Raw genomic sequence first — 26,246 nt, 5'->3', positions numbered from 1 at the left:
TGGGATTGCAACATCGACGATTCAGACTACACAGAGAAGCCATTGAAATACACAAGCATGTGGACAATTTCAGCAGAAAGGAGGAAACCATGAAAATGAACAAAATCTGGCTACCAGTATTTAAAAAACTCTAAAATTACAACAGCACAACAACAGAGAGGAAACAAACAAGGACATCTAATCACCTCTCAACACAAGTTTGCTCTAGGCCCTGTCAGGCCATTAGATGCTAATCAAGGTGGTCAGTTGAAACATTCACACCTAGCTCCAGCAGACAAGAGCCCTTTGTCTCACCCTGGTCATTCCACAGATATATAAACCCTTTTTCCTAGTTCCAACAGACCTCACTACCTCTGATGATGCCATAGATGTAGGTGAAAAGTCAGGAGAGAATGCCTCTAGACCATGGCCATATAGCCCAAAAAATCCTACAACAACCCAGATCCATACTTTGTTTTTTAACATGATTGTGAGGTCAGAAGTATTGTGCTCCAAAACTCTGTCTGTCTGAATCCAGAAGTCCCAGAGTAGCTTGATGTGTTCATTTTCTGTAACTTTTTCTGGCTTGTGATCCCACCAGTTCTTTGTCGCAGGCAGATAGTCTTTGTGGCACAAGTTCCAATGAATCATCTGAGCAACAGTGTTATGCCTCTGCTTGTAGTCTATCTGCGCGATCTTCTTGCAGCAGCTGAGGATGGGATCTATCATTTCATCTGCTTCCTTGCAGAGTCTACACTTGGGATCTGTCATCGACTTTTCAATTCTGGCTTTGATGGCATTGGTTCTAATGGCTAGATAGTGTTCCTATAATGAATATGTTTACATTAGTTGGAGAGGGTTTTTTGCAATATATTTCAGATTTTTTTAAAAAAAATCATGCAGGTGGGAATAAAAAGTTGATGTAGATTCTGGAAATGGGCATCAAATAATCCAGGAAAATGAGAAATGTAAATAGTCCTTTTAGAAAAGCTACCTATAACAAATAGCACAGCCTCCAGCAACAATTGCCCTATCTGACATAAAGAATTGAGGCCCACTATAGATATTTTGTATATCCAAAAAAATGTGAGCCAGTCTAGTGTTGCGGTTTTAGTGTTGAGTGATTTCAGCTCCACTAAAACCGTGGGTTCAGAAGCCCAGCATGTCTCGCTTTCCAGAAGGCCAAATTAGACACTGTGCTGTCACACCCAGACACTGTAAAGTTAACACTAAGATGTGCTTCTCTCTTTATCCAGGTGAACTATGAGTGCCTTACTTAGAAGCTTAGGATTTCCAACAACTGAGGCCACTCCAGGTTTGAACATCAAACAGAATATTTATTTCTCAAAGTCCTTGGCAGACTTGGCACAGCTTGTTGAAGTTACAAACACAAACAGTCAACTTGTGAAATCATGTAGATGTTCTTTCCTTCCTTTTTCCTTCAGCTGCTGAGTTAACTTTCCCCAAAGGTAGAAAAATCCTGGGATTCTTTACCCTAGCCCTGAGCTGCTATTATTAGAAAGAGCAGATCTTTCCCTATCTAAGCTCAAAGCTAGCTTGGGGATGAAGTAATAGAGCCTCTCCCAATGGCAGAGAAATCCTGGGATATTCTCTCCCCTCGTGCTGAGCTGCTATTTGTAGAAAGAACAGGTCTTCCCCTATCTAAGCTCAGCACCAGTTTCAAAGGCGAGAAGGTAAGTACTCACGATGGCTTGTCCGAGCTGCCTAACTTGACCACAAGCACATTTGAGGCTTTTTCTAAACTGAAGAAGGCAGGAGAGCTTCCCCAAAATGGAGATCTCATCCCCAGGAAAAGGGGCGGTCTCTGGACCAAAGAGATACCTTTTTAAGCCAATAACAGCAAAAGGCTTTGCAGGCTGACTTTAAGCCCTTGTTTATGGTTAACTTTCAGGGTGCTGCTAAGACTGTAGCGACCCTGGGGGAAATGCAAAAGGATGCTATATCATGCAACTAAAATGAGAAATGTAAATAGTAAGGGGCAATGCAAACCAAGCTCCTGGAAGACAGAACAGACACAGAAGGGCTGGAACACAAAAGCAGAGGTTTATTCTCAATGATCAGAGAGGATGTCAGTGGAGAAAGCACTCCAAAGTGCTGACATAACAAAATTGATTTTTTTAATTTGATAACCATTCAAGAAACATGCCACTTTGAGTCTCCTTCAGGGTGAGAAGGGTGGGGTATAAAAACAGTGAATAACTGAATGCTTCTGTTCCTGTTTGTTTGGAAAATAGTTTGGCGAGGATCCACGTCTTGAGTTGCTTAGGAGACCATCTGACATCTTTGATAGTCAAAGCAGGCCCTAGTCCAAGTGGGCCCCGGTAAAAACACTGTCCTAAGACATTTTTGACTGTTGTATTTCCAAGATTCAAGAGGCACAAAGGAAGTCAAAATGAAAGAAAGGGGGATTTCTAAGATGAATTCTCAACACAAAGACAAACACAATTTTTATTCTGATACTTTTTAACTGAAGGCCAATTGTTTCAAAGTAGAGATAACAGAGGTAGTAGAACAACTGGAACAGAATGGCTACTTAATAGTGGCATTAAATACAGAGAACTTCCCTTTTCATTTGGAAATAGAATACATCCAGAACTGGATTGCAGATCCATAATCATTGCCAGGAAGATACAGATTTATTTGTATTTATCGTGTCAGGGGCAACCAGACAATTGTATTACATTTCTAACAGAACAAAACAAACACAAAGTTTGCAAACTTGGTAGTTGATTAAATGTCCTTTGACCAGTATCTGGCCACTTGGGGTGCCTCTGGAGTTGCCACAAGAAGGTCCTCCATTGTGAATGTGGCAGGGCTCAGGTTGCATTGTAGTAAGGTAGTCTGTGGTTTGCTCTTCTCCACATTCGCATGTCGTGTATTCCACTTTGTAGCCCCATTTCTTAAGGTTGGCTCTGCATCTCGTGGTGCCAGAGCACAGTCTGTTCAGCGCCTTCCAAGTCGCCCAGTTTTCTGTGTGCCTAGGGGGGAGTCTCTCATTTGGTATCAGCCATTGATTGAGGTCCTGGGTTTGAGCCTGCCACTTTTGGACTCTCGCTTCCTGAGGTGTTCTAGCGAGTGTCTCTGTAGATCTTAGAAAACTATTTCTTGATTTAAGTCATTGACATGGTGGCTGATACCTAAACAGGGGATGAGCTGGAGATGTCTCTGCCTTGGTCCTTTCACTATTGGCTGCTACTTCCCGGCGGATGTCAGGTGGTGCAATACCGGCTAAACATTGTAATTTCTCCAGTGGTGTAGGGCGCAGGCACCCCGTGATAATATGGCATGTCTCATTAAGAGCCACATCCACTGTTTTAACGTGGTGAGATGTGTTCCACACTGGGGGACATGAGAGAAGCCTCCTCGCAGGATTGCAAGACATCCGGGTGTCCTCTGGGCAACGTCTTCGTAGCCGGCTGATTCTTTCACTCCAGAAGCAACCGGAAGATACAGATAACAACAAATAGCTATGATGCCTGGGGGGATTTTGAGAGTTATTGTCCATGATAGTAATATTACCAAGTTCTAGACACAGTGTTCGCACATGGATAGTCCCAGATTCCACTGGAGAAATAATGAAGTTTGATACCATTTTAGCTCACATAGTATGGAACCTTGGAAGTTGTAGTTTTACAAGCCTTACCTGCTAAAGGGGGCGGGTGCCTCACCAAACTGCAAGCCGTTTAATTCCACAGCATTGAGCCACAGCAGTTAAAGTGCTGTCAACCTGCATTAATTCCACAGTGTAGGTGCACTGTGAGTGACATATCAGCTGCATGCCTGGTTGCACCTACTGAACTGTCACAAATGCCGGAGGGCAGAAAAGCAAACATATTGGCTCCAGAGGTTATCTAGGTCACCATCTGCGGCACAGCTATAAATGGAAACGTAACCCCAGGAAGAAAGAGCTCTTGAAGGAATATCAGTGGAAAATGCAGATAGGCAATTGCAAGGTGACAGGTCCCAAGATGATGAGTCCTTGGCGCAACAGCAGCAACAGAAAACACATATGCACACACACAGAGTGATCTGGGCTTTGGAAAAGTTACTTAAGAGGTAGTTGTCTGGGCTGCAATTAGCCTTGGGTTTCCAAGTATGGAGGTTAATCACTTTCTCCCCATTCCAGCAAGTATTGCCAGGTGTAATATTGATACCTGCACACCTCCCAGTGATGCATTACATCTAGATTTTGGGTCCATACTTTTATTGCAGAAACAAGGAAAAGTATGTAGAAATGAATGTCTCCCATGATTATTATTGAGTTATTACTTTATTACCTATTACCCCCAAACATTTGGAGTTACCATCTCCAAAATATGTTTCCTGAGTCAGATAATAAGGCTGATTATACACTGCAGAATTAATGTAGTTTGAAACTACTTTAACTGCCATGGCGTAATAGGATTTGAAGGTTGGTGAGGTACGGGTTATCTTTGAGGATCTTTGTCTTTGAGCTCTGAGGATCACCTGAGAAGGATTCCCACTGGAGCATTGCAACGCACCCAAATACCTGGGAGTCACTCTGGACCGTGCTGACTTACAAAAAGTAAAAAGTGGTTGCTAGAAACAATATCATGCGAAAGCTGACTGGCACAACCTTGGGATCACAACCAGACACAGTAAAGACATCTGCCCTTGCCCTATGCTACTCTGCTGCTGAGTATGCATGCCCAGTGTGGAATACATCTCACCATGCTAAAACAGGAAATGTGGCTCCTAATGAGACATGCCACATTATCACGGGGTGTCTGCGCCCTACACCACTGGAGAAATTACACTGTTTAGCCGGTATTGTACCACCTGACATCCGCCGGGAAGTAGCAGCCAATAGTGAAAGGAGTAAGGCAGTGACATCTCTAGCTCATCCCATTTGGGTATCAGCCAGCACGTCAATGACTTAAATCTAGAAATAGTTTTCTAAGATCTACAGTGACACTCGCTGGAACACCTCAGCAAGCGAGAGTCCAAAAGTGGCAGGCTCAAACCCAATGGCTGATACCAAATGAGAGACTCCCCCCTGGGCACACAGAAGACTGGGCGACTTGGAAGGCGCTGAACAGACTGTGCTCTGGCACCACGAGATGAAGAGCTAACCTTCGGAAATGGGGCTACAAAGTGGAAGCCACAATATGTGAGTGTGGAGAGGAGCAAACCACTGACCACCTGCTGCAATGCAACCTGAGCCCTGCCACATGCACAATGGAGGACCTTCTTGCAGCAACACCAGAAGCACTACAAGTGGCCAGATACTGGTCAAAGGACATTTAATCAACTACCAAACTCGCAAATTTTGCATTTTGTCTGTTTGTTTGTTTTATTCTGTTAGAAATGTAATACAATTGACTGGTTGCCCTGACACGACAAATAAATAAAATAAAGGTTGTCTTTGGTGGAGAAGTCTAAAGCTACAACTTCCAGGACTCCATAGCTTTCAGCCAAAGCAGTTAAAGCGGTGTCCAACTTCCTTTATTCTTCAGTGTAGATGCCCTCTCAGTTTGCTGTTCCTTTTTCCTTAAAATACACTTATAGGATTCTGTTTATAGTAAAACCCTGCCAGCCTGCCTACTTCTCCTTGTGTCATATGCCAGGAAGGAAGACAGTGATGTGGGAAATAATCAAATGCCTTAGCTTTCATTTTTTATTTCAGCATCACACTGCTGGGTATCTGATTTAAGTTCTGGTGGATTCAAAGCTGCAATTAGATCCTCATTGAACAAAAAGGACCCTAGTAACAGTAATGAAGCATAAACCCAAGTACAATCAGCCCAACACATTTATGGGTTTCGCTTTTGCTTAATCATAGATTTAATTAAGATGTTCTCTCGAGGAATCTCTGAATCCTCTAGTATGACTATATGATTAATATTGATCGAAGGTTCGATGAAAATTTCAAAATTGAGTCGCATTGTGTCTAGCCAATACTCCAGAGGACAGGAGCAGGATTCAAAACAATCTTGACAGATTAGAGAGATGGGCCAAAATTAACAAAATGAAGTTCAACATTTTGTTAATTTTGTGACAAATGCAACAGTGACAAATGCAAGATACTCCACTTTGGCAGGAAAAATGAAATGCAAAGATACAGAATGGGTGACAATGCCTGGCTCGGGAGCAGTACGTGTGAAAAAGATCTTGGAGTCCTCGTGGACAACAAGTTAAACATGAACCAACAATGTGATGTGGCGGCAAAAAAAGCCAATGGGATTTTGGCCTGCATCAAGAGGAGCACAGTGTCTAGATCTAAGGAAGTAATGCTACCCCTCTATTCTGCTTTGGTTAGACCACATCTGGAATATTGTGTCCAATTCTGGGCACCACAATTCAAGAGAGATATTGACAAGCTGGAATGTGTCCAGAGGAGGGCGACTAAAATGATCAAGGGTCTGGAGAACAAGCCCTATGAGGAGCAGCTTAAGGAGCTGGGCATGTTTAGCCTGAAGAAGAGAAGGCTGAGAGGAGATATGATAGCCATGTACAGATATGTGAGAAGAAGCCACAGGGAGGAGGGAGCAAGCTTGTTTTCTGCTTCCCTGGAGACTAGGACGCGGAACAATGGCTTCAAACTACAAGAGAGGAGATTCCATCTGAACATGAGGAAGAACTTCCTGACTGTGAGAACCGTACAGCAGTGGAACTCTCTGCCCTGGAGTGTGGTGGAGGCTCCTTCTTTGGAAGCTTTTAAACAGAGGCTGGATGGCCATCTGTCAGGGGTGATTTGAATGCAATATTCCTGCTTCTTGGCAGGGGGTTGGACTGGATGGCCCATGAGGTCTCTTCCAACTCTTTGATTCTATGATTCTATGATTCTATTATTCCAGCACAACTCAATTGTGAGTTTCCCTTGGAAGGTGACCAATTCACTGCCAATGGGAAACTTAATTTTTTTATCATGTCAGAAGCGAATTGAGGGTACAGTTAAAATGTATTTAAAACACCAACAAAGTTAAAAACATGGCATTATGCTAAATGTCCTTTGACCAGTAGCTGGCCACTTGGAGTGCCTCTGGTGTCGCGGTGAGAAGGTCCTCCATTGTGCATGTAGCGGGGCTCAGGCTGCATTGTAGTAAGGTAGTCTGTAGTTTGCTCAACAATGGCTTCAAAATACAAGAAAGGAGATTCCACCTGAACATTAGGAAGAACTTCCTGACTGTGAGAGCCGTTCAGCAGTGGAACTCTCTGCCCTGGAGTGTGGTGGAGGCTCCTTCTTTGGAAGCTTTTAAACAGAGGCTGGATGGCCATCTGTCAGGGGTGATTTGAATGCAACATTCCTGCTTCTTGGCAGGGGGTTGGACTGGATGGCCCATGAGGTCTCTTCCAACTCTTTGATTCTATGATTCTATGATTCTACTCCACACTTGCATGTCATGGACTCCACTTCGTAGCCCCATTTCTTAAGGTTGGCTCTGCATCTCCGTATCTTGAGATGCAGAGCCATTGGGAAATGATCACAGTGTTGCACCAGAAGATACGGAGATTCCAAAGAGTTGTTCTCTCGGGTTATAAAAGCAGTATTTTTCAATGGGTTGTTGTAGGTTTTTTAGGGCTATATAGCCATGTTCTAGAGGCATTCTCTCCTGACGTTTTGCCTGCATCTATGGCAAGCGTCCTCAGAGGTAGTGAGGATGCTTGCCATAGATGCAGGCGAAACGTCAGGAGAGAATGCCTCTAGAACAGTGGTTCTCAACCTGTGGGTCCCCAGGTGTTTTGGCCTACAACTCCCAGAAACCCCAACCAGTTTACCAGCTGTTAGGATTTCTGGGAGTTGTAGGCCAAAACATCTGGGGACCCACAGGTTGAGAACCACTGCTCTAGAACATGGCCATATAGCCCAAAAAAAAAACCTACTACAACCCAGTGATTCTAGCCATGAAAGCCTTCGAAATACAGTATTTTTCAAATTGTATTTTTCCACATTTCTGAGCTTCTATACCTGTTATGGATACCAAAACCAACTGCAAATATGCAAAAACGGACAATGTAGTATCTTATAGGAAAGGTAAAGGATTCCCCTTGACATTAAGTCTAGTCGGGTCCGACTCTGGGGGGTGGTACTCATCTCCATTTCTAGGCTGAAGAGCCAGCGTTGTCCACAGACACCTCCAAGGCCATGTGGCTGGCATGACTGAATGGAGCACCATTACCTTCCCACTGAAGCGGTACCTATTGATCTACTCACATGTGCATGTCTTTTAACTGCTAGATTGGCAAAGGTGGGGCTAACAATTCAAAGCACCAACCTTCCGCTCAGCAAGTTTTGCAGCTTAGCGGTTTAACCTGCTGCACCAGCGCAGCCCCTATCTTATTTAAAATAGCAAAAGCGAGATTTGTTTTTGAGGTTTTAAACAATATTTTCAAGCCAAGGATGGTTGAATTTATAGAAGTAGAATCTGTGGATATAATGATATGACTGTATTTCCATTAGCACTGCATCCTAAATTTTGCCATTGGATACAAGGGAAAACAGGGCAAATGTGCCAAGAGGTTGTGCTTGTGATTTGTGTTTTAATCTTAATCTTGTTTTTAATTTGTGTTTCAAATGGTTTTATGTGTTTTTAAAATCATTTTGTTACTGTGCCTTTTGTTACTGTGTTGCTGTTCTTGTGGCGGTGGTGGTGGAAGTGCCATTTGTTGCTTCATCATTGTTGTTATTGTGGTAGCAGCAGACATATTTGCTACTGAAGTTCTTACTTTTCTTTGAAGGAGAGAGAAATCAGGATGCATTAAAAGTAGTCTAAAAACAGGGTTAATCAGGGTTATCCCTTTCCAATCAGAACAGTTAAAGGTTATGACCTCTGGTGCTATAGTTCATTGATTTTTTTTTGTTTTCGCTAGATTTTGCCAGATCTTGTTTTCTCTGCATCCAATCACTCACTCTCATTCTTGTTTCCTTTTTGCAAAAAATTCAAGGATGTAGGTACTAATGTTATCATATAATTAGAAGAGCAAGTTTCCTCGCTCCTTTAAAAACAAATAAATAAGCATTTACAGAGTTACAGTGCAAACAAAGGCATTCAAAAGAAACAACTGGTGGGGATGAGAGACAGGGCCTTCTCTGTGGTGGCCCCCGGCTATGGAATTCTCTCCCCGGCGAGATTAGGTGCGCCCCCTCTCTCCTGTCCTTCAGGAAGCAGCTAAAATCCTGGCTTTGGAGTCAGACATTTGCAGATTGATGGATGATCTGGTATACACTAAGAGTTATTTGACCACAACGTTTTGGACTGAGTTGGATGTTGTTTTAACGCGATGAATTGTCTTTTATATGTATTTTAGAACTTATTTATTGTGTATGTTGTTTTATGGCATTATTTATTGTATAGCATTGAATTTTGCTGTTAGTTGTTCTGAGTCCCTACACGGAGGGAGAGAAGAACGGGATAGAAAAGTTATAAATAAATAATTAAAATTTGCCATCTTGACCAGACTGTTTGACTGCATGGTCCCTGATGTTTACCTGTGAAAAGATACACTTTTCAGCTAGGAGTTTCGAGCAGTAAGTGCATGAAAAAGGAAACAAAACTCTATCCGCTGCTTTACAGTCTACAAGGACAAAGGCTCCCCAAAGAAAGAGAAAAGGACAAAGAAAGGTGGAGAGACTGGAGGAGAAAGAAGGAGAGGTGGAGATCAGAGGTCAGTTGGTCAAGTTGGCAGGAGAGAGGCTACCTTTTGGAGTGATGCTTTCACTTCTGTAAGACAAGAGGAGGCTGATGCAACCAGGAGGTCACCAGTTTGAAAGAAGCGCAAAGCAAGAAAGGAGGCAGGCAGGCAGTAGGCAGGAGTTGCTGCAAAAAATGGTTCTCCTTTGAACAAAAAGAAGAGAGCGTGGCAAAAGAAGAAAGATTAAGACAAGCCAAACAGCTTTGGGAGGGAAAGGCAGTACCTTAGGGATAAAGCAAGAGTAAAATAACTCCAACGTCATATTGAGGAAGGGGCAGGCTTGTTTTAAACTGCTCCAGAGACTAGGATATGGAGCAATGGATTCAAATGACAGGAAAAGAGATTCCACCTAAATATTAGGAAGAGCTTTCTGATGGTAAGAACTGTAGTTGTCGTTCACCTACATCCACAGAGCACTGTGGACTCAAACAATGATAGATCTGGACCAAACTTGGCATGGATATTCAATATGCCCACATGTGAACACTGGTGTAGTTTGAGGGAAATAGACCTTGACATTTGGGAGTTGGAGTTACTGGGATTTATAGTTCACCTACAATCAAAGATCCTCATAGTCAAAGCCATGGTATTCCCTGTAGTAACCTACGGATGTGAGAGCTGGACCTTAGGGAAGGCTGAGCGAAGGAAGATCGATGCTTTTGAACTGTGGTGTTGGAGGAAGGTTCTGGAGTGCCTTGGACTGCGAGAAGATCCAACCAGTCCATCCTCCAGGAAATAAAGCCCGACTGCTCATTGGAGGGAAGGATAGTAGAGACAAAGTTGAAGTACTTTGGCCACATCATGAGGAGACAGCAAAGCCTAGAGAAGACAATTATGCTGGGGAAAGTGGAAGGTAAAAGGAAGAGGGGCCGACCAAGGGCAAGATGGATGGATGGCATCCTTGAAGTGACTGGACTGACCTTGAAGGAGCTGGGGGTGGTGACGGCTGACAGGGAGCTCTGGCGTGGGCTGGTCCATGAGGTCACGAAGAGTTGGAGACGACTGAACGAATGAACAACAACAACAATCAAAGAGCATTCTCAACCCCACCAGCGATAGAATTGGGCCAAACTTCCCAAACAGAACCCCCATGTCTTGAAGGGACTCGTTGGCACGATCCTCTTTCCAGCCTCGCCCACACATGCAAACTACGTTGCCATGCACCAAACACGCCTGCTGTCCCCTCCTGCTTGGAGTCTCAAAAACAGCCCTCACCTTGTCTGCAAGGTTGGCCAATCACAGCAGGAGAAGGACTTTTGGTGGGAAGATTCACTCTCTGTTTCCAAAATGGAAGAGAAGGACAAGCAAAGAGATCTTCAGCTTTCTCTGCCAAAGGTGTTCCTAAGACCATCAGAAATATATGTTTTCTGATGGTCTTTGGTAACCCCTCTGAAACTTGCTCATGATCCCTCCAGGGATCCCGACCCTCAGGTTGAGAAGCACTGTAGATGAATCCACTTTAATGCCTTGGTGTATTGCTATGGAATCAAGGGGGTTGTAGTTTTACAAGGCCTTGAGCCTTCTCTGCCAAAGAATGCTGGGGCCTCAACAAATTATAAATCCCAGGATTGCATAGCATTGAGCCATGACCATCAAATTAGAGGTGATGCCTCTCAAAGAGGAGGTCCTTCCCAGGAGGCTCAAGCAGAAAGAAATATGGGAGTCCTTGCTTATTAGTAGTAACTTTTGCCATTTTGACCATACTCTGATGTTGCACGGCCACACATGATCCACTTTCATCTGTGAAATCCTAGAAGGTATAAAATTCTGGAAACTATAATCAAAAATTGTAATATTTCCAAGCCTTTTGAAGCAAGTCCCCAAAACACAGACAGACATGCAGCGCGCCGTACACCACAAGGCACTACAATTAGGAGCTGTTTCCTGCAAGACCTTTCATTTTGCAGATGGTTGGAAAGGGTTTGGATGCTGGCCCTGGTGGAAAAACTGACTTCCAAGATTTCTAAAGCAAGAAGAGACATCAAAGAGGGTAATTTTGAAATTATAGTACTAATATGCAGTTGGCCCTCTCTGTCCACAGATTCTGCATCCATGGATTCAACCACCCACTGACGGCAAAACTTCCAAGAAAATAATTCCCAAAAGCAAGCTTTGATTCTGGTATTTTGTATAAGAAGTGTCCTTTATATGCTGCTAACTTATATACCCAGCATTGCCTGAGTTCGCTTTTCCTTTCTTTTCCTTTCTTTCTTTCTTTCTTTCTTTCTTTCTTTCTTTCCATCATACTCTTTGTCTCTCTTCCTTCTATCTTTCCTTCATTCCTTCCTTTCCTCCTTCGCTTGTTTTCCCTTATACACCTTCCTCCTTTCTCTTTCTTTCTTTCTTTCTTTTTCTCTTTCTTTCTTCATTCCTCCCTTTCTCTTCCTTCCTTTGTCTTCCCTTCTTTTTTCTTTCTTCCCTCCCCTTTTTGTCCCCTCTCCCCTTCCTTTCTCTTCCATTCTTACTCTTCCTTCTTTTCTCTTCCCCTCTTTCCTTTTTCTTCTTTTATCTGGCCTTTTTACTGGAAGGTAGTCTGTCAAAGCAAAGCAAATACACCACTTCCAAAATTGGTTAAACTACTTACTTCCTTATACAGTGCATGTCCAAACTGTGGCCCTTCAGGGCTGTGATATTACAGGTTTCAAGGCGGATCCACGTTCCTTACCAGCAGTGAATCCTTTCTATCTATACTCTGCCCTTTTGTGGTTGCATCTGAGCACTGCATGTATACATTCTTATACAGGCAGTCCAAAAGTTATGAACAAGATAAGTTCTGTAGGTTTGTTCTTTAGTTGGATTTGTATGTAAATCGGAACAGGTATGTTTTCTAAGAAGAACTCCATATATGTGCGTGTGTGTGTACACACACACACACACACATACATATACATTTATACATACACATACACACACTCATACATATAGGCTTTGGATAGCATAGGGTAAAGGTTTTCCCCTGGCATTAAGTTCTGTCGTGTCTAACTCTTGGGGGTGGTGCTCATCCCCATTTCTAAGCTGGAGAGCCAGCTTCTTTCTTTCTTTCCTTTCTTCCTTCTCTTCTTCTTCCCTTCCACACTCCCATCTTTTGTTTCCCTTCTCTTTCTCCCCTTTCTTAGTTCTCTACCTATTCTTGGACTGCAAGTCCCAGTAGACCCCCTATCTAATCTATCTATCTGGAGGATTGCTGGGAGTTACAGTCCAGGAATAGGAAATGAGAACTATGCAGGGATTGGGATGCTCTCAAAGAAATCCAAGGAGAAGAAAGCTTGCATCTTGAAAGCAGTGCATTTGGATCATCCTCCTCTCCTAAAGGGCCTGGTCTAGTGGATGCTGGGAACTGTAATCTGGAATTATGCTGGGGAAAATGGAAGGAAAAAGGAAGAGGGGCCGACTAAGGGCAAGATGGATGGATGGATGGTATCCTTGAAGTGACTGGATTGACCTTGAAGGACCTGAGGGTGGTGACGACTGACAGGGAGCTCTGGCGTGGGCTGGTCCATGAAGTCACAAAGAGTCGGAAACGACTGAACGAATGAACAACAAAGTATCATGTATATAGTGGGATTTTAGCATCCACAGATCTGGGTATGGGCGAGGAATGGGGTCCTGGAGCCAAATCCGAATGGATACCAAGGTCCCACTGTTTATGGCATCCCAATATCATATTCAGAAAGCACCTTCACACATGGGCTACTGGGGTGGATGGATGCACTGTAATCTGATCTTGATTTGTGGTAATTGAGTTTAACTGGATCTGGCTCTGTAATTTCTTATCCCTGGCACAAGAGTTGGCTTTGACTGATAATGCCCTTATGAACAAGAGATCTCCGACAGACCATAATATTGCCACTGGTATTACAGCAGACTCTCAGTTAACCAGGATGCAAGCAAATGGAACTCTCAAGCAACCGGCAAAAAATTAAAATAAATAATACTTCCAATAAAAGTTAAAATAAATATTTTTTTAGCAAAAATGTTACATTAAATAAATGTGTATTTCTATTAATTTGCTTTCAACGACAATTACTGTATTTCAGTATTAATGACAAACGCCTGATTCCGTGGCCAGGATTTCAGTTGTTTCCTGAAGGTCAAATCAAATCAAATCAAATAGTTAGAAGAGACCTCATGGGCAATCCAGTCCAACCCCCTGCCAAGAAGCAGGAATATTGCATTCAAATCATCCCTGACAGATGGCCATCCAGCCTCTGTTTTCAGGAGGGAGAAGGCAACCCTAACTTCACTGGGGAGAGAGTCCCACAGCTGGGGGTACCACCACAGAAAAGGCCCTGTCTCTCGTCCCACAAAAACAAGACTGCGAAGGCGGTGGGACTGAAAGCAGGGCCTCTCCGGAAGATCTTAAAGTCCTTGATGGTTTGTAGGGAAAGATACGTTCGGACAGGTAACCTGGGCCAGAGCTGTTTAGGGCTTTAAAGGTTAAGACCAACACTTTGATTTGTGCTCAGAAGCTAATAGGTAGCCTAACCCTAACCCGGTACCCGCTCCCGTAAGTAATCTGGCTGCCGAACATTGGATTAGTTGGAGCTTCCGAGCAGTCTTCAGAGGCAGCCCCATGTAGAGTGCGTTGCAGTAATCTATTCAGGATGTAACTAGAGCATGGACCACCGTCGCCAAGTCCGACCTCCCAAGATACGGGTGCAACTGGCGCACAAGTTTTAATTATGCAAAACCTCCTCTGGAGATACATATCCATACAACGCTTTCGTACTTAAAATGCATACACGCATTGAGAATGTTCCATTCTGTTCATACATAACTTTATGTATTTGAATCACATATTATTTGGAAACCTGTACAACAATCCTACAAGGGTAGACCTGTATTATTGCCACCAATTAATGCAGGCAGGGATGAGACTCAAACAATTATTAACTTTCTTTGTACCCCGCTAACATCTCCCGAAGGATTCGATGCTGCTTACAAAGGCCAAGGCCCTCAATAAAACAACAGCATAACAAATACATTATCTAACTCACAAGCAAACCAAAAAACATTAAAGCAGTAACAGTAAAACAACAAAACAATACACCATGACACAGTTAAAAGCTAGGGCCGGACCAAATGTAATGGGTACAGGTTAAAAGTGCTGGACATGACAGGTAAGATGGAAAGATTCTAGGGTAGGTGCAATGTGCGGCAATCTTAAATCTCTAATAAAGTGCCTCTGGGACATGATGCTGGGAGTTTCCTATTCTGGAAAGGCACACTGGAGCAGCCTAAAGACTGCCAACGTTGGGGCTTGTCTGATGTCCTTGGGGAGAGTGTTCCAGAGTCGGGGGGCCACCACAGAGAAGGCCCTGTCCCTCGTCCCCACCAAACGTGCTTGTGACACAGGTGGGATCGCGAGCAGGGCCTCTCCAGATGAACGGAGGGAACGTGTGGGTTCATATACGGAGATGCGGTCACGCAGGTCTATGTAATCATAGACATTTATATTTGCACAAGGTGCATCTACACTGCAGAGTTAATGCAGTTTGATACTACTTTAACTTCCATGGCTCAATGTTATGGAACCCTGGGGATTGTAATTTGGTGAGATGGCAACACTCTTTGGCTGAGAAGAATAAAGACGGGTTGTTGTAAGTTTTTCGGGCTATATAGCCATGTTTCGGAAGCATTATCTCCTGACATTTCACCTGCATCTATGGAAACATGAATCTTTCCAAAGCAAGGCTTCCAAGGAGCAGGGACGAGGTCTTGACTAGATTCCAAACGATGCTTCACCTGACTACAGATCCTGTACTTGGGACTTTTATCTCCTCGTTAAGCTATGTCCCAGGCGGTCAGAAACTGGTTTAGTTTTAGCCTTGAATCCCTTATCTTTCATTCTCTGAGCCTGACAGAACGCCGAACAGGGATAAGATCTTGACTTGATTCCAAACAATGCTACATCTAACTACAGATCCTGTACTTGGGACTTTTATCTCCTTGTTAAGCTATGTCCCAGGCAGTCAGAAATTGGTTTCGTTTTAGCCTTGAATCCCTTATCTTTCATTCTCTGAGCCTGACAGAATGCCTGAGCCACTGATCGGCTTGCCTATTTTGACTAATAACATCCTGTCTATCTATTTGCTCATTATTTTCTGCAGCTGGGCCAGGTGCCGAGCTGTTCTCAAGCTCCAAATCATGGGCATTCTCTAGTAGCAATTCAATCCTTATCTTTTGTTCTCTGAGCCTGACAGAACGCCTGAGCCACTCATCGGCTTGCCTATTTTGACTAATAACATCCCGTCTATCTATTTGCTCATTAATTTCTGCAGCTGGGCCAGGTGCCAGGCTGTTCTCAAGCTCCAAATCATGGGCATTCTCTAGTAGCAATTCAATCCCTTATCTTTTGTTCTCTGAGCCTGACAGAACGCCTGAGCCACTGATCGGCTTGCCTATTTTGACGCATAACATCCCGTCTATCTATTTGCTCATTAATTTCTGCAGCTGGGCCAGGTGCCGGGCTGTTCTCAAGTTCCAAATCATGGGCATTCTCTAGTAGCAATTCAATCCCTTATCTTTCATTCTCTGAGCCTGACAGAACGCCTGAGCCACTGATCGGCTTGCCTATTTTGACAAATAACATCCCGTCTATTTGCTCATTAATTTCTGCAGCTGGGCCAGGTGCCGGACTGTTCTCAAGCTCCAAATCATGGGCATTCTCTAGTAGCAATTCAATCCCTTATCTTTTGTTCTCTGAGCCTGACAGAACGCCTGAGCCACTCATCGGCTTGCCTATTTTGACGCATAACATCCCGTCTATCTATTTGCTCATTAATTTCTGCAGCTGGGCCAGGTGCCGGGCTGTTCTCAAGCTCCAAATCATGGGCATTCTCTAGTAGCAATTCAATCCCTTATCTTTTGTTCTCTGAGCCTGACAGAACGCCTGAGCCACTGATCGGCTTGCCTATTTTGACGAATAACATCCCGTCTATCTATTTGCTCATTAATTTCTGCAGCTGGGCCAGGTGCCGAGCTGTTCTCAAGCTCCAAATCATGGTAATTCTCTAGTAGCAATTCAGGGAGCACACCATCATCCTCACACCTTTCAGGGACGTTTTCGGGGATCTTTGAACAGGGATCTCCTGGTCGAAGAATAAAGACCTTGCAAAACTATAACTTCCATAATTCCATAGCATGGAGTGGACTCAAACTGCATTCATCCTACAGTGTAAATGCACCCTGGGACACAATAAAGCCAACGTTTTACTGCCTTAACTATTCATTTGGATGATTGGGGAGCATTTTGGAATTGCAACCTTGGACTTCAACCTTTCAAAAAGTGGCTCCTGTCTCTTTAAATAACAAGACTCTCAACAGCAGTCCTGGAAAGAGGGAGACAACATCTGGGGAATGATTTTTTGCCCTCTTAAAGGCGCAGTGCAACTTTTCCAAGCCCATGCCAACACACACATACCCCAACCCCATTCCGGATCTTCTCCCCCAAAGCTTTAATCCGGATTCCACTTCCCTTTGCTCCCAACTCCTTCCTTCCTCCTCCTCTTCCTCTCTCACCCAAAAGTTCTCCTTGAACAGGGTCTCCCGCATGTTGGGCTGAAGCGTTTTGGATCCCCAGCCAGTGCGGACGAAGAAAGCCGGAGTCTCTCGAAAAGCAGGTGGAGACGCTCCACTCCAAGTTCCTCAATTCTTCAGGATTTTTCCCCCTCTCCTGCCTCTCTCTGGGTCCTAAAGCCCGTCATGTCTCAATTGGTGGCTGTCCCTTTAAGAGTCTATCGAATGCAGTTTGACACCATTTGAACTGCCATGGCTCAATGCTGTGGATCCCTGGGAGTAACAGTTTGGCTAGGCACCAGCTCTCTTTGGCAGAGAAGGCTAAAGACCTTGTGAAACTACAACTCCCAGGAGTTGACCTCAACTTGAACTGCCTTGGCTCAATGCTATGAAGTCCTGGGATTTGTAGTTTGGTGAGGCAAAAGCTCTCTACCAGAGAAGGCTGGAGACTATGTGAAACTACAACTCCCAGAATCCCGTAGCATTAATGGAGTTTGACCCCAACTTGAACTGTCTTGGCTCGGTGCTATGAAATCCTGGGATCTGTAGTTTGGTGAGGCATCGGCACTCTTTGGCAGAGAAAGCAAAATACCTTGTGAAACTACAACTCCCAGGATCCCATAGCACTAATAGATTAATGCCGTTTTACCCCACTTGAACTGCCATGGCTCAATACTATGGACTCTGGGAGTCACGGTTTGGCTAGGCATCAGCACTCTTTGAGGGAAAAAGCAAAAGACCTTGTGAAACTATGACTCCTAGGATCCCGTAGCATTAATGGAGTTTCACTCCACTTGTACTGCCTTGGCTCAAAGCTGTGGATTCCGAGAGTCACAGTTTGGCTAGGCTCCAGCTCTCTTTGGCAGAGAAGGCTAAAGACCCTGTGAAACTACAATTTCCAGGATCCCATAGCATTAATGGAGTTTGACCCCCTCTTGAAATGCCTTGGCTCAATGCTATGAAGTCCTGGGATTTGTAATTTGGTGAGGCAAAAGCTCTCTAGCAGAGAAGGCTAAAACCCTTGTGAAACTACAACTCACAGGACATCGTAGCATTAATGGATTAAGGGAGTTTGATCCCACTTGAACCGCCATGCCTCAATGCTATAAAGTCATTAGATATGTAGTTTGGTGAGGCATCGGCACTCTTTGGCAGAGAAAGCAAAATACCTTGTGAAACTACAACTCCCAGGATATAATAGAATTAATTGATTAATGCTGTTTCGCCCCACTTGAACTGCCATGGCTCAATACTATGAAGTCCTGGGATTTGTAGTTTGGAGAGGCATCAGCACTCTTTGATAGAGAAAGAAAAATACCTTGTAAAATTAAAACTCTTAGGATTGCATAGCATTGACTATATCATACACTTCATAATCAATGCAGTTTGAAACCACTTTAATTGCAATGTTTCCATGCTACAGAATTATTTTAGCTGTAGTTTGGTGAGCCAGCAGCACTCTATGGCAGAGAAGGCAAAAGGCCTAGGAAACTACAACTCCCAGGATTCCATGGCATTCATGGATTTACATCGTTAGAATTAATGCAGTTTGACCCTACTTTAATTGCCTTGGTTCAATGCTATGAAAAGGTGGGATTTGTAGTTTAGTGAGGCACCAGCTCTCTGGCAAAAAAGGCCACAAACCTTGTAAAACTACAAGTCCCATGATTTCATAGCATTGAGGAAGAGCCTTTTGCTAAGAAGAGAGACAATGGGCCTGTGTTGCAATTGCTTCTCACACAGGAAGGAGAGAAGTTGCATTGGCTTAAAAATTCCCCATCAGGGCAACGATTTTAAAAACGCAATGTGTTTCTCACCAGGGCATCCATCTTTTTTTTTTTTTTTTTTTGGGGGGGGGGGATTATAATCAATCCCAAATGAGTTCATTTCTTATCCCATTTAATTAATGGCGATACAAACTATTTATTTATTCAGGACAGTGGTTCCCAACCTTTTCTTGACCAGGGCCTACTTTGACCACAGGCCACTTGACCCTTGACCACTTTGACCCGGGACCACTTTGACCCAGGACCACTTTGACCCGGAACCACTTTGACCTGGGACCACTTTGGCCAGGGACCACTTTAGCCAGGGACCACTGTAACCAGGGACTACTTGACCATGGACCACTTTGACCAGAGACTACTTGATCAGGATCAATTTTGACCAGGGACCACTTTGACCAGGGACTACTTGAACAGAGACCACTTTGACCAGGAACCACTTGACCAGGGATCACTTGACCAGGGCTCACTTGACCAGGGACTACTTGAACAGAGACCACTTTGACCAGGAACCACTTGACCAGGGATCACTTTCACCAGGGACCACTTTGACCAGGAACTACTTGACCAGGGACCACTTTGGCCAGGGCTCACTTGACCAGGGACTACTTGAACAGAAACCACTTTGACCAGGAACCACTTTGACTAGGGCCCACTTGACCAGGGCCCACTTGAGCACAGCCCACTTTGACCATGGTCCACTTTGACCAGGGAATACTTGACCAGCGAACACTTTGACCATGGCCCACTTTGACCAGGGAATACTTGACCAGCGACCACTTTGACTGGACCACTTTGACCACAATCCACTTGACCAGGGATCACTTGACCAGGGATCACTTGACCAGGGACTACTTGAACAGAGACCACTTTGACTGGACCACTTTGACCACAATCCACTTGACCAGGGATCGCTTTGGCCAGGGCTCACTTGACCAGGGACTACTTGAACAGAGACCACTTTGACCAGGGACCACTTGACCAGGGATCACTTTGGACAGGGCTCACTTGACCAGGGACCACTTTGACCAGGAACCACTTGATCAGGGATCCCTTTGGCCAGGGCTCACTTGACCAGGGACTACTTGACCAGGGACCACTTTGACCAGGGACCACTTTGACTGGACCACTTTGGCCAGGGCTCACTTGACCAGGGACTACTTGAACAGGGACCACTTTGACTGGGACCACTTTGACCAGGAACCACGTGACCAGGGACCACTTTGGCCAGGGCTCACTTGACCAGGGACTATTTGAACAGGGACGACTTTGACTGGGAACACTTTGACCAGGAACCACTCTCAAGCATTAGTACGCAAAGGGGCGGGGTTGGTCCGCTCTGGGGAAAGGGGCGGAAATCAAATCAAATAAATCAAATAAATAAATAAATAAATAAAGAGGAAGGAGGTTTGTGGTCCAGAATCTTGTTCTCACGGCCCACTGCTGGCCCACAGCTCACAGGTTAAGAACCAGCAATTTAGTCTAAGACACTGGAGGCCAGGTATTGAATCTTTGCTCAGCCTGAATGATTTTGTGCATGGCACACTGTCTCAGCCTCAGACAATAGCAAACCACGCTCAAAACAAATCTTGCCCAAGAAATCCTGTAATACGTTCACTCTAAGTCCGCAATGGCTGGAACAAACTCAGAACTCGAGCAAAACGAAATATACAAACATTTATAGAAATAATGTGTTTGTGCCTTCAAGTTGCATGCCGACTGATAATTTTTCATAGGATATTCTCAGGGGTGGATTTGCTTCCAGATCTTTCCTCTGACGAAGCACCAAGTGTTTATTGGTGGTCTCCCATCCAAGTGTCGACTTGAGGTGACCTCATGGGATATGGGGTGCATCTACATTGGATAATTAATGCAGTTTGAAACCCCTTTTACTGCCATGTCTCCGTGTTACGGAACCCTGGGAGTAGTCGTTTGGGAAGGCACCTCCTCTCCTTGGCTTAGCACTGACTCATGGCAGTTAGCACTGACTCATGGTGTCAAACTGCATTTATTCTACAGTGTAGATGCACCTGAAATGTCCTGTTTAGTAGGTCCCAGAAGAGCAGATGGAAAAGTCCCTGTCCCCATTCATCTCTCTGGTTTTTTGTTTTTTCTGCAACAGGAAGGAAGTGGCTGGAAGGAGGAACCTAGCAGAGTAGTATTGTGGCTTCCCATATTTTGGTTTTCTGCAGAAAAGGTTTTAAGGAAGCGTTCTGTTGGAAAGAGCCATTTTTTCCACATACGAGGGTTGAATGAAAAGTAATGCCTCCACCTTCGTAACTCCTCAACAGATGGCAGTACTGGTATGAGGCAGGTACTGGCTTGTTCAGTAGACTTTCCTCTACAGTTCAATTTCGGTGGGAAGCCTTAGCATTGAACAGCTGTGTGGTTAAAGTGTGAAATATGGAACCCTGCACAGATGATCACTCAATGCAACTTCAGCAATGTGCAGACATTGAATTCTTGACAACAGAAGGTGTCACCCCAAAGGAGAATCATGTAGCTGTTTATGGTGATTGTGGTGATGTGAGTACTGTGCGTCATTGGGTATGTTTAAAGATGTTGAGGTGGAAACATCTGACTTGCGTGACAAACAAAGAGTTGGAAGTCCTGTCATAGCAACCACCAAGTTTCACAAGCAAAAGGTTGACAGATTGATTCAGGATGATTGTCGTATCACTCTGAGAGGAATTTCAAGCATAATCCGCATTTCACAAGAATGTGTGGGTCACATTATTGCTTTGCTTGGCTATCGGAAGATCTGTGCCAGATGGGTACCCAGGATGAGAGAACTGTGAGACGCTGGTTGCGTAAGCAGAGTGTCAACTTCTGTGACGGCTTCAGAAAACTTGTTCATCGTTTGCAGAAATGTATCCAATTGTCTGGTGATTATGTGGAAAAGTGAATAGTGGTAGGTTTTGTTTTTGTTTTTTGTCATGTCAGGAGCAGCCTGAGAAACTGCAAGTCGCTTCTGGTGTGAGAGAATTGGCCGTCTGCAAGGACGTTGCCCAGGGGATGCCTGGATGATTTGATGTTTTATCATCCTTGTGGGAGGCCTCTCTCATGTCCCCGCATGAGGAGTTGGAGCTGGTAGAGGGAGCTCATCCGCCTCTCCCCGGATTCGAACCTGTGTCCTGTCGGTCTTCAGTCCTGCCAGCACAGGGATTTAACCCACTGTGCCACCAGGGGCTCCAATAGTGGTAGTTAAAGAGCACATTCTAAGGATTAATTCTGTGTGTGATTTATTAAAATATTCCCAGACAAACCCAAGTAACGAAGGTGGAGGCATTACTTTTCATTCAACCCTCATAAATCTTCTTCAGCCCATGTTGCACTTACTGTAGACACATAGTTCAGAGGTTCATCTACACTGTAGAATGAATGTAGTTTGATACCACTTTCACTGCTAAATCTCAATGCTATGGAATGCTGAGAGTTGTAGTTTTACAAGGTCTCTATGCTTCTCTGGCAAAGAATGCTGGTGCTTCACATAAATACAACTCCCAGGATCCCCATAGCATTGCACCATGGCGGTTCAACTGGTACCAAACTGCTTTGATTCTATAGTGTAGGTGCAACCTGTTGAGTGGGGGATTCTGGAAGTTGTAGTCCAAAAAAGAGATGGTGAAACATGACTTAATGCACACAATGTCAGGCTCCTTGGCACAAAGCGGAGACTCTGCCTGCAACTCCTTCTTCACCCAGAGTGGCAAAACTATTAGAAATGCAAACAGAACAATGGAGAAGGTCACACAGGACAGTTTCCTGGTTTCTTTCCATGTCAAAACAATAAAACGGCAAGAGGAAGTCCTTAACACACACACACACAAACTTGCCACAACGAGAAGCAAAAAAGAGAGTTTTTGTGAACTCTCTGTCCAAAGGCTTTAAGAGCAATTGGATGGAACGGAAGGAATTTGAGGATCTCACCTACTTCAACCTCTTCCAAGTAAACATAGGGTGCATCTACACCAGGCTTGGGCAAACTTTGGCGCTCCGGGTGTTTTGGACTTCAACTCCCACAATTCCTAACACACACACACACACAATATATTATATTATTAGCATAGTACAATATCAGTATTAAATGTTACTATATTGTACTATACCATTATATTGTAATATTACTAGTAATATTACGTGTAATATAAATATATAATTATAATATCATATTATTAGTAGTATTGTATTGCATTACATTATAATATTATAAATATTATATGTATATACAATATATTATATTATATTATTAGCATAGCACAGGAGACAAGATTGAATCATAGTTTGCAGAGACCCCCAAGGACCATCCAGACTTCCACGCAGAAACACAGCCTAAGCACTCTAACCAGATGGCCATATTCAAGCTCAGTTCAAAACCCTCCATAGAGAAGGAGAGCCCACCACACATAAACAATGGCAATCTATTCCACTGTTGAACAGCTCTTATTATCAGGATGTTCTTCCTAATGTTTACGTGGAAACTTTATTCCTGCACTTTGAATCCATTGCTCTGGGGTCTCTGGATCAGCAGAAAACAAGCTTGCTCCCTCCTTAATATGGCATCCTTTCAAATATGTAAACATGCCTATCATGTTCCCTTTTAGCCTTCTCTACACAAAATATACACATCTCCCAAAGTTTCTCCTCATAGGGATTCATGGTGTCCAAATCTTTGACCATTTTGACCCTTTCTCTGTACACTTTTCCCAGCTTGTCTATCTCCTTCTTGAACTGTGGTGCCCAGAACTGGGCGCAGGGTTATTCCAGGTGAGGTCTGACGAAAGCAGAGTTTTGCGTTAGACAACTATGGCAATACCCATCTACCTGTCAAATGAGAAAAGGCTTGTGCATCGTCTGAACTCACCTGCAATTCCTTCTCCCAACGTAAGATTTCTCACCTGTTTTGGCACAGCTGTGTCTTTGGGAAGCATTCGTCTTTCTGCAACAGCAAAAGTATTCCATATTAACTCCATCTGCCTTCCTCTTCTTACTTCCATCTCTTGGGCATCTAATAATGAAATCGACGTGTGCTAATGTGCAACTGTGCTGAAGTGGATAGGCAGGGAAGATTTCCCCTGGGGTGAACGCAACAGCAAGGAAATCCATAGAGAAAGACCGGAGGTGGGGAAAACACAATCGGGAAATATTAGGGAGTATCATCTTAGTGTATTTCCTGGTAGGTGTCTTCACAAATCCACAGAACTGCACAATACAACTGTGTATCACTTACTTCATGGATTGAAAAATTAGTCATAGGAATGGAAAGAATCAGGAAAGTTTCTTGCAACATGAAAGGAATAGTTTGATGTGTTTCGGCACATTTTGTGCTCTGTTTAATTGCATTTTGATTTTTTATTGTATCAGAAGTGTACAGTTGTAATGTATTTAAAAAACACACATTTTAAAAACTTGGCATTATACTAAATGTCCTTAGACCAGTAGCTGGCCACTTGGAGTGCCTCTGGTGTTGCTATAAGAAGGTCCTCCATTCTGCATGTGGCAGGGCACAGACTGCATTGTAATAGGTGGTCTGTGGTTTGTTCTTCTCCACACTCGCATGTCATGGACTCCACTTTGTGGCCCCATTTTTTAAGGTTGGCTCCTCATCTCGTGGTGCCAGAGCACAGTCTGTTCAGCACCTTCCAGGTCTCCCAGTCTTCTGTGTGCCCAGGAGGGAGTCTGTCATTTGGTATCAACCACTGATTGAGGTTCTGGGTTTTAATCTGCCACTTTTGGACTCTCTCTTGCTGAGGTGTTCCTGCGAGTATCTCTTTAGATCTTAAAAAACTATTCCTTGATTTATGGTGTTGGCATGCTGGCTGATATCTGAACAGGGAATGGGCTGGAGGTGTCAATGCCTTGGTCCTTTCAACATTGGCTACTACTTCCTGGTGGATGTCAGATGGTGCAATACCAGCTAAACAGTATAATTTCTCCAGTGGTGTAGGGCATAGACATCCTGTGATAATGCAGCATGTCTCATCAAGAGCCACATCCACTGTTTTCGTGTGGTGAGATGTGTTCCACACTGGGCATGCGTACTCAGCAGCAGAGTAGCATAGCGCAAGGGCAAATGTGTTCACTGTATCTGGTTGTGATGTCCAGGGGGATCATGAGAGAAGCCTCCCTGCAGGATTGCAACACATCTGTGCATCCCCTGTGCAATGTCTTTGTACATGGCTGATTTTCTCACACCAGAAGTGACCAGAAGCGACTTGCAGCATTGTATTGTGAATTTTGTATTGCATTGTGTTTTTTTTTACTGTTGTGAGATAAAAGCAGGATGCCATTGTTGATGATGATGTTTCTCTGCAATAATGTGAATGTGTAAAAAGTGCAACTAAGAGTGGTTCTTTCATCAGCCATTTCTGCTGATTTACACTTCAGTAGCCATATGATTTTTCTGTGTTTTATTTAACATACTGATAGTAGCTGGAAAGGCTGGTTTCTCAGCTTTCTCCTGTTCTCCTGGCCTTCTGTTCATGCATATATTCCATAAGGGATTTAGGAGACAGCTGCTATTTACATTGCATCTAAAAAAGGTAAATATTTCCCCTGACATTGTCTAGTCAAGTTCGACTTGGGGGGGGGGGGGGTGTTCATCTCCATTTCTGAGCTGAAGAGCCAGTGTTGTCCGTAGACACCTCCAAAGCCATGTGGTCAGCATGACTGCATGGAGTGCTGTTACTTTCCTGCAGAAGCGGTACCTATTTATCTACTCATATTTGCATGTTTTCAAACTGCTCGACAGAAGCTGGGTTTAACAGCTGGAGCTCACCCTGCTCCCCAGATTTGAATGATCAATTTTTTTGTCAGCAAGTTCAGTACTACACCCTAGAATTAATGGAATTTGGTAACTTTTAAACTGCCATGGATCAATGCTATGAAATCCTGAGAGTCATAGTTTGGGCAGATAAGGCTAAAGACCTCGTAAAACTAGCACTCTCATTATTCCATAGCATTGATCCTCCCTAGAATATGGCCCAATAGACTCAAATTGTAAGAGATCCCACCAAATCATCAAAAATAACTTGAGTTGTCCAACAAGAGAACAGACTAAAGTTAGATGTGGATCATCTTTTGGAGGTTTTTGAACAGGTTGAATGGGTATCTTTCAGGAGAGTTTACAAGATAGCCATTGTGGTTCTTTCTAACCATAAGTTTCTATGATTGATGTGCCCCATCCATTGACCAACTTTGGGTTTTGCCCAGGGCAATTCATCGCTAGAGTAGGGAGTTCCATCATATTGTGCAAGATATACTGAGTCTCTTCTTCATCTCTTCAATGAG

General features: G+C 43.9%; 1 protein-coding gene across 2 annotated transcripts in view; it reads right to left on the bottom strand.

Annotated features, from left to right (window-relative positions):
* PSTPIP2 (proline-serine-threonine phosphatase interacting protein 2) overlaps nt 1–23,977 on the bottom strand; it is a 69,189-nt gene extending 45,212 nt beyond the window's left edge. Inside the window, exon 1 of one of the 2 annotated variants that reach the window (XM_060761207.2) lies at nt 23,855–23,977. In XM_060761207.2, the coding sequence (XP_060617190.2) occupies nt 23,855–23,953 (99 nt within the window). In that variant the 5' untranslated portion in view covers nt 23,954–23,977. Of the gene's footprint in view, nt 1–17,175; nt 17,326–23,854 lie in introns of those variants that run through there. The other variant, XM_060761208.2, reaches the window with a different exon arrangement.
* Between the last annotated feature and the right edge of the window lie 2,269 nt (nt 23,978–26,246).

This window comes from Anolis sagrei, chromosome 2 (genome assembly GCF_037176765.1).
Source record: "Anolis sagrei isolate rAnoSag1 chromosome 2, rAnoSag1.mat, whole genome shotgun sequence".
Classification (NCBI taxonomy): domain Eukaryota; kingdom Metazoa; phylum Chordata; class Lepidosauria; order Squamata; family Dactyloidae; genus Anolis; species Anolis sagrei.
This window is presented reverse-complemented; position numbering and strand designations above follow the sequence as displayed.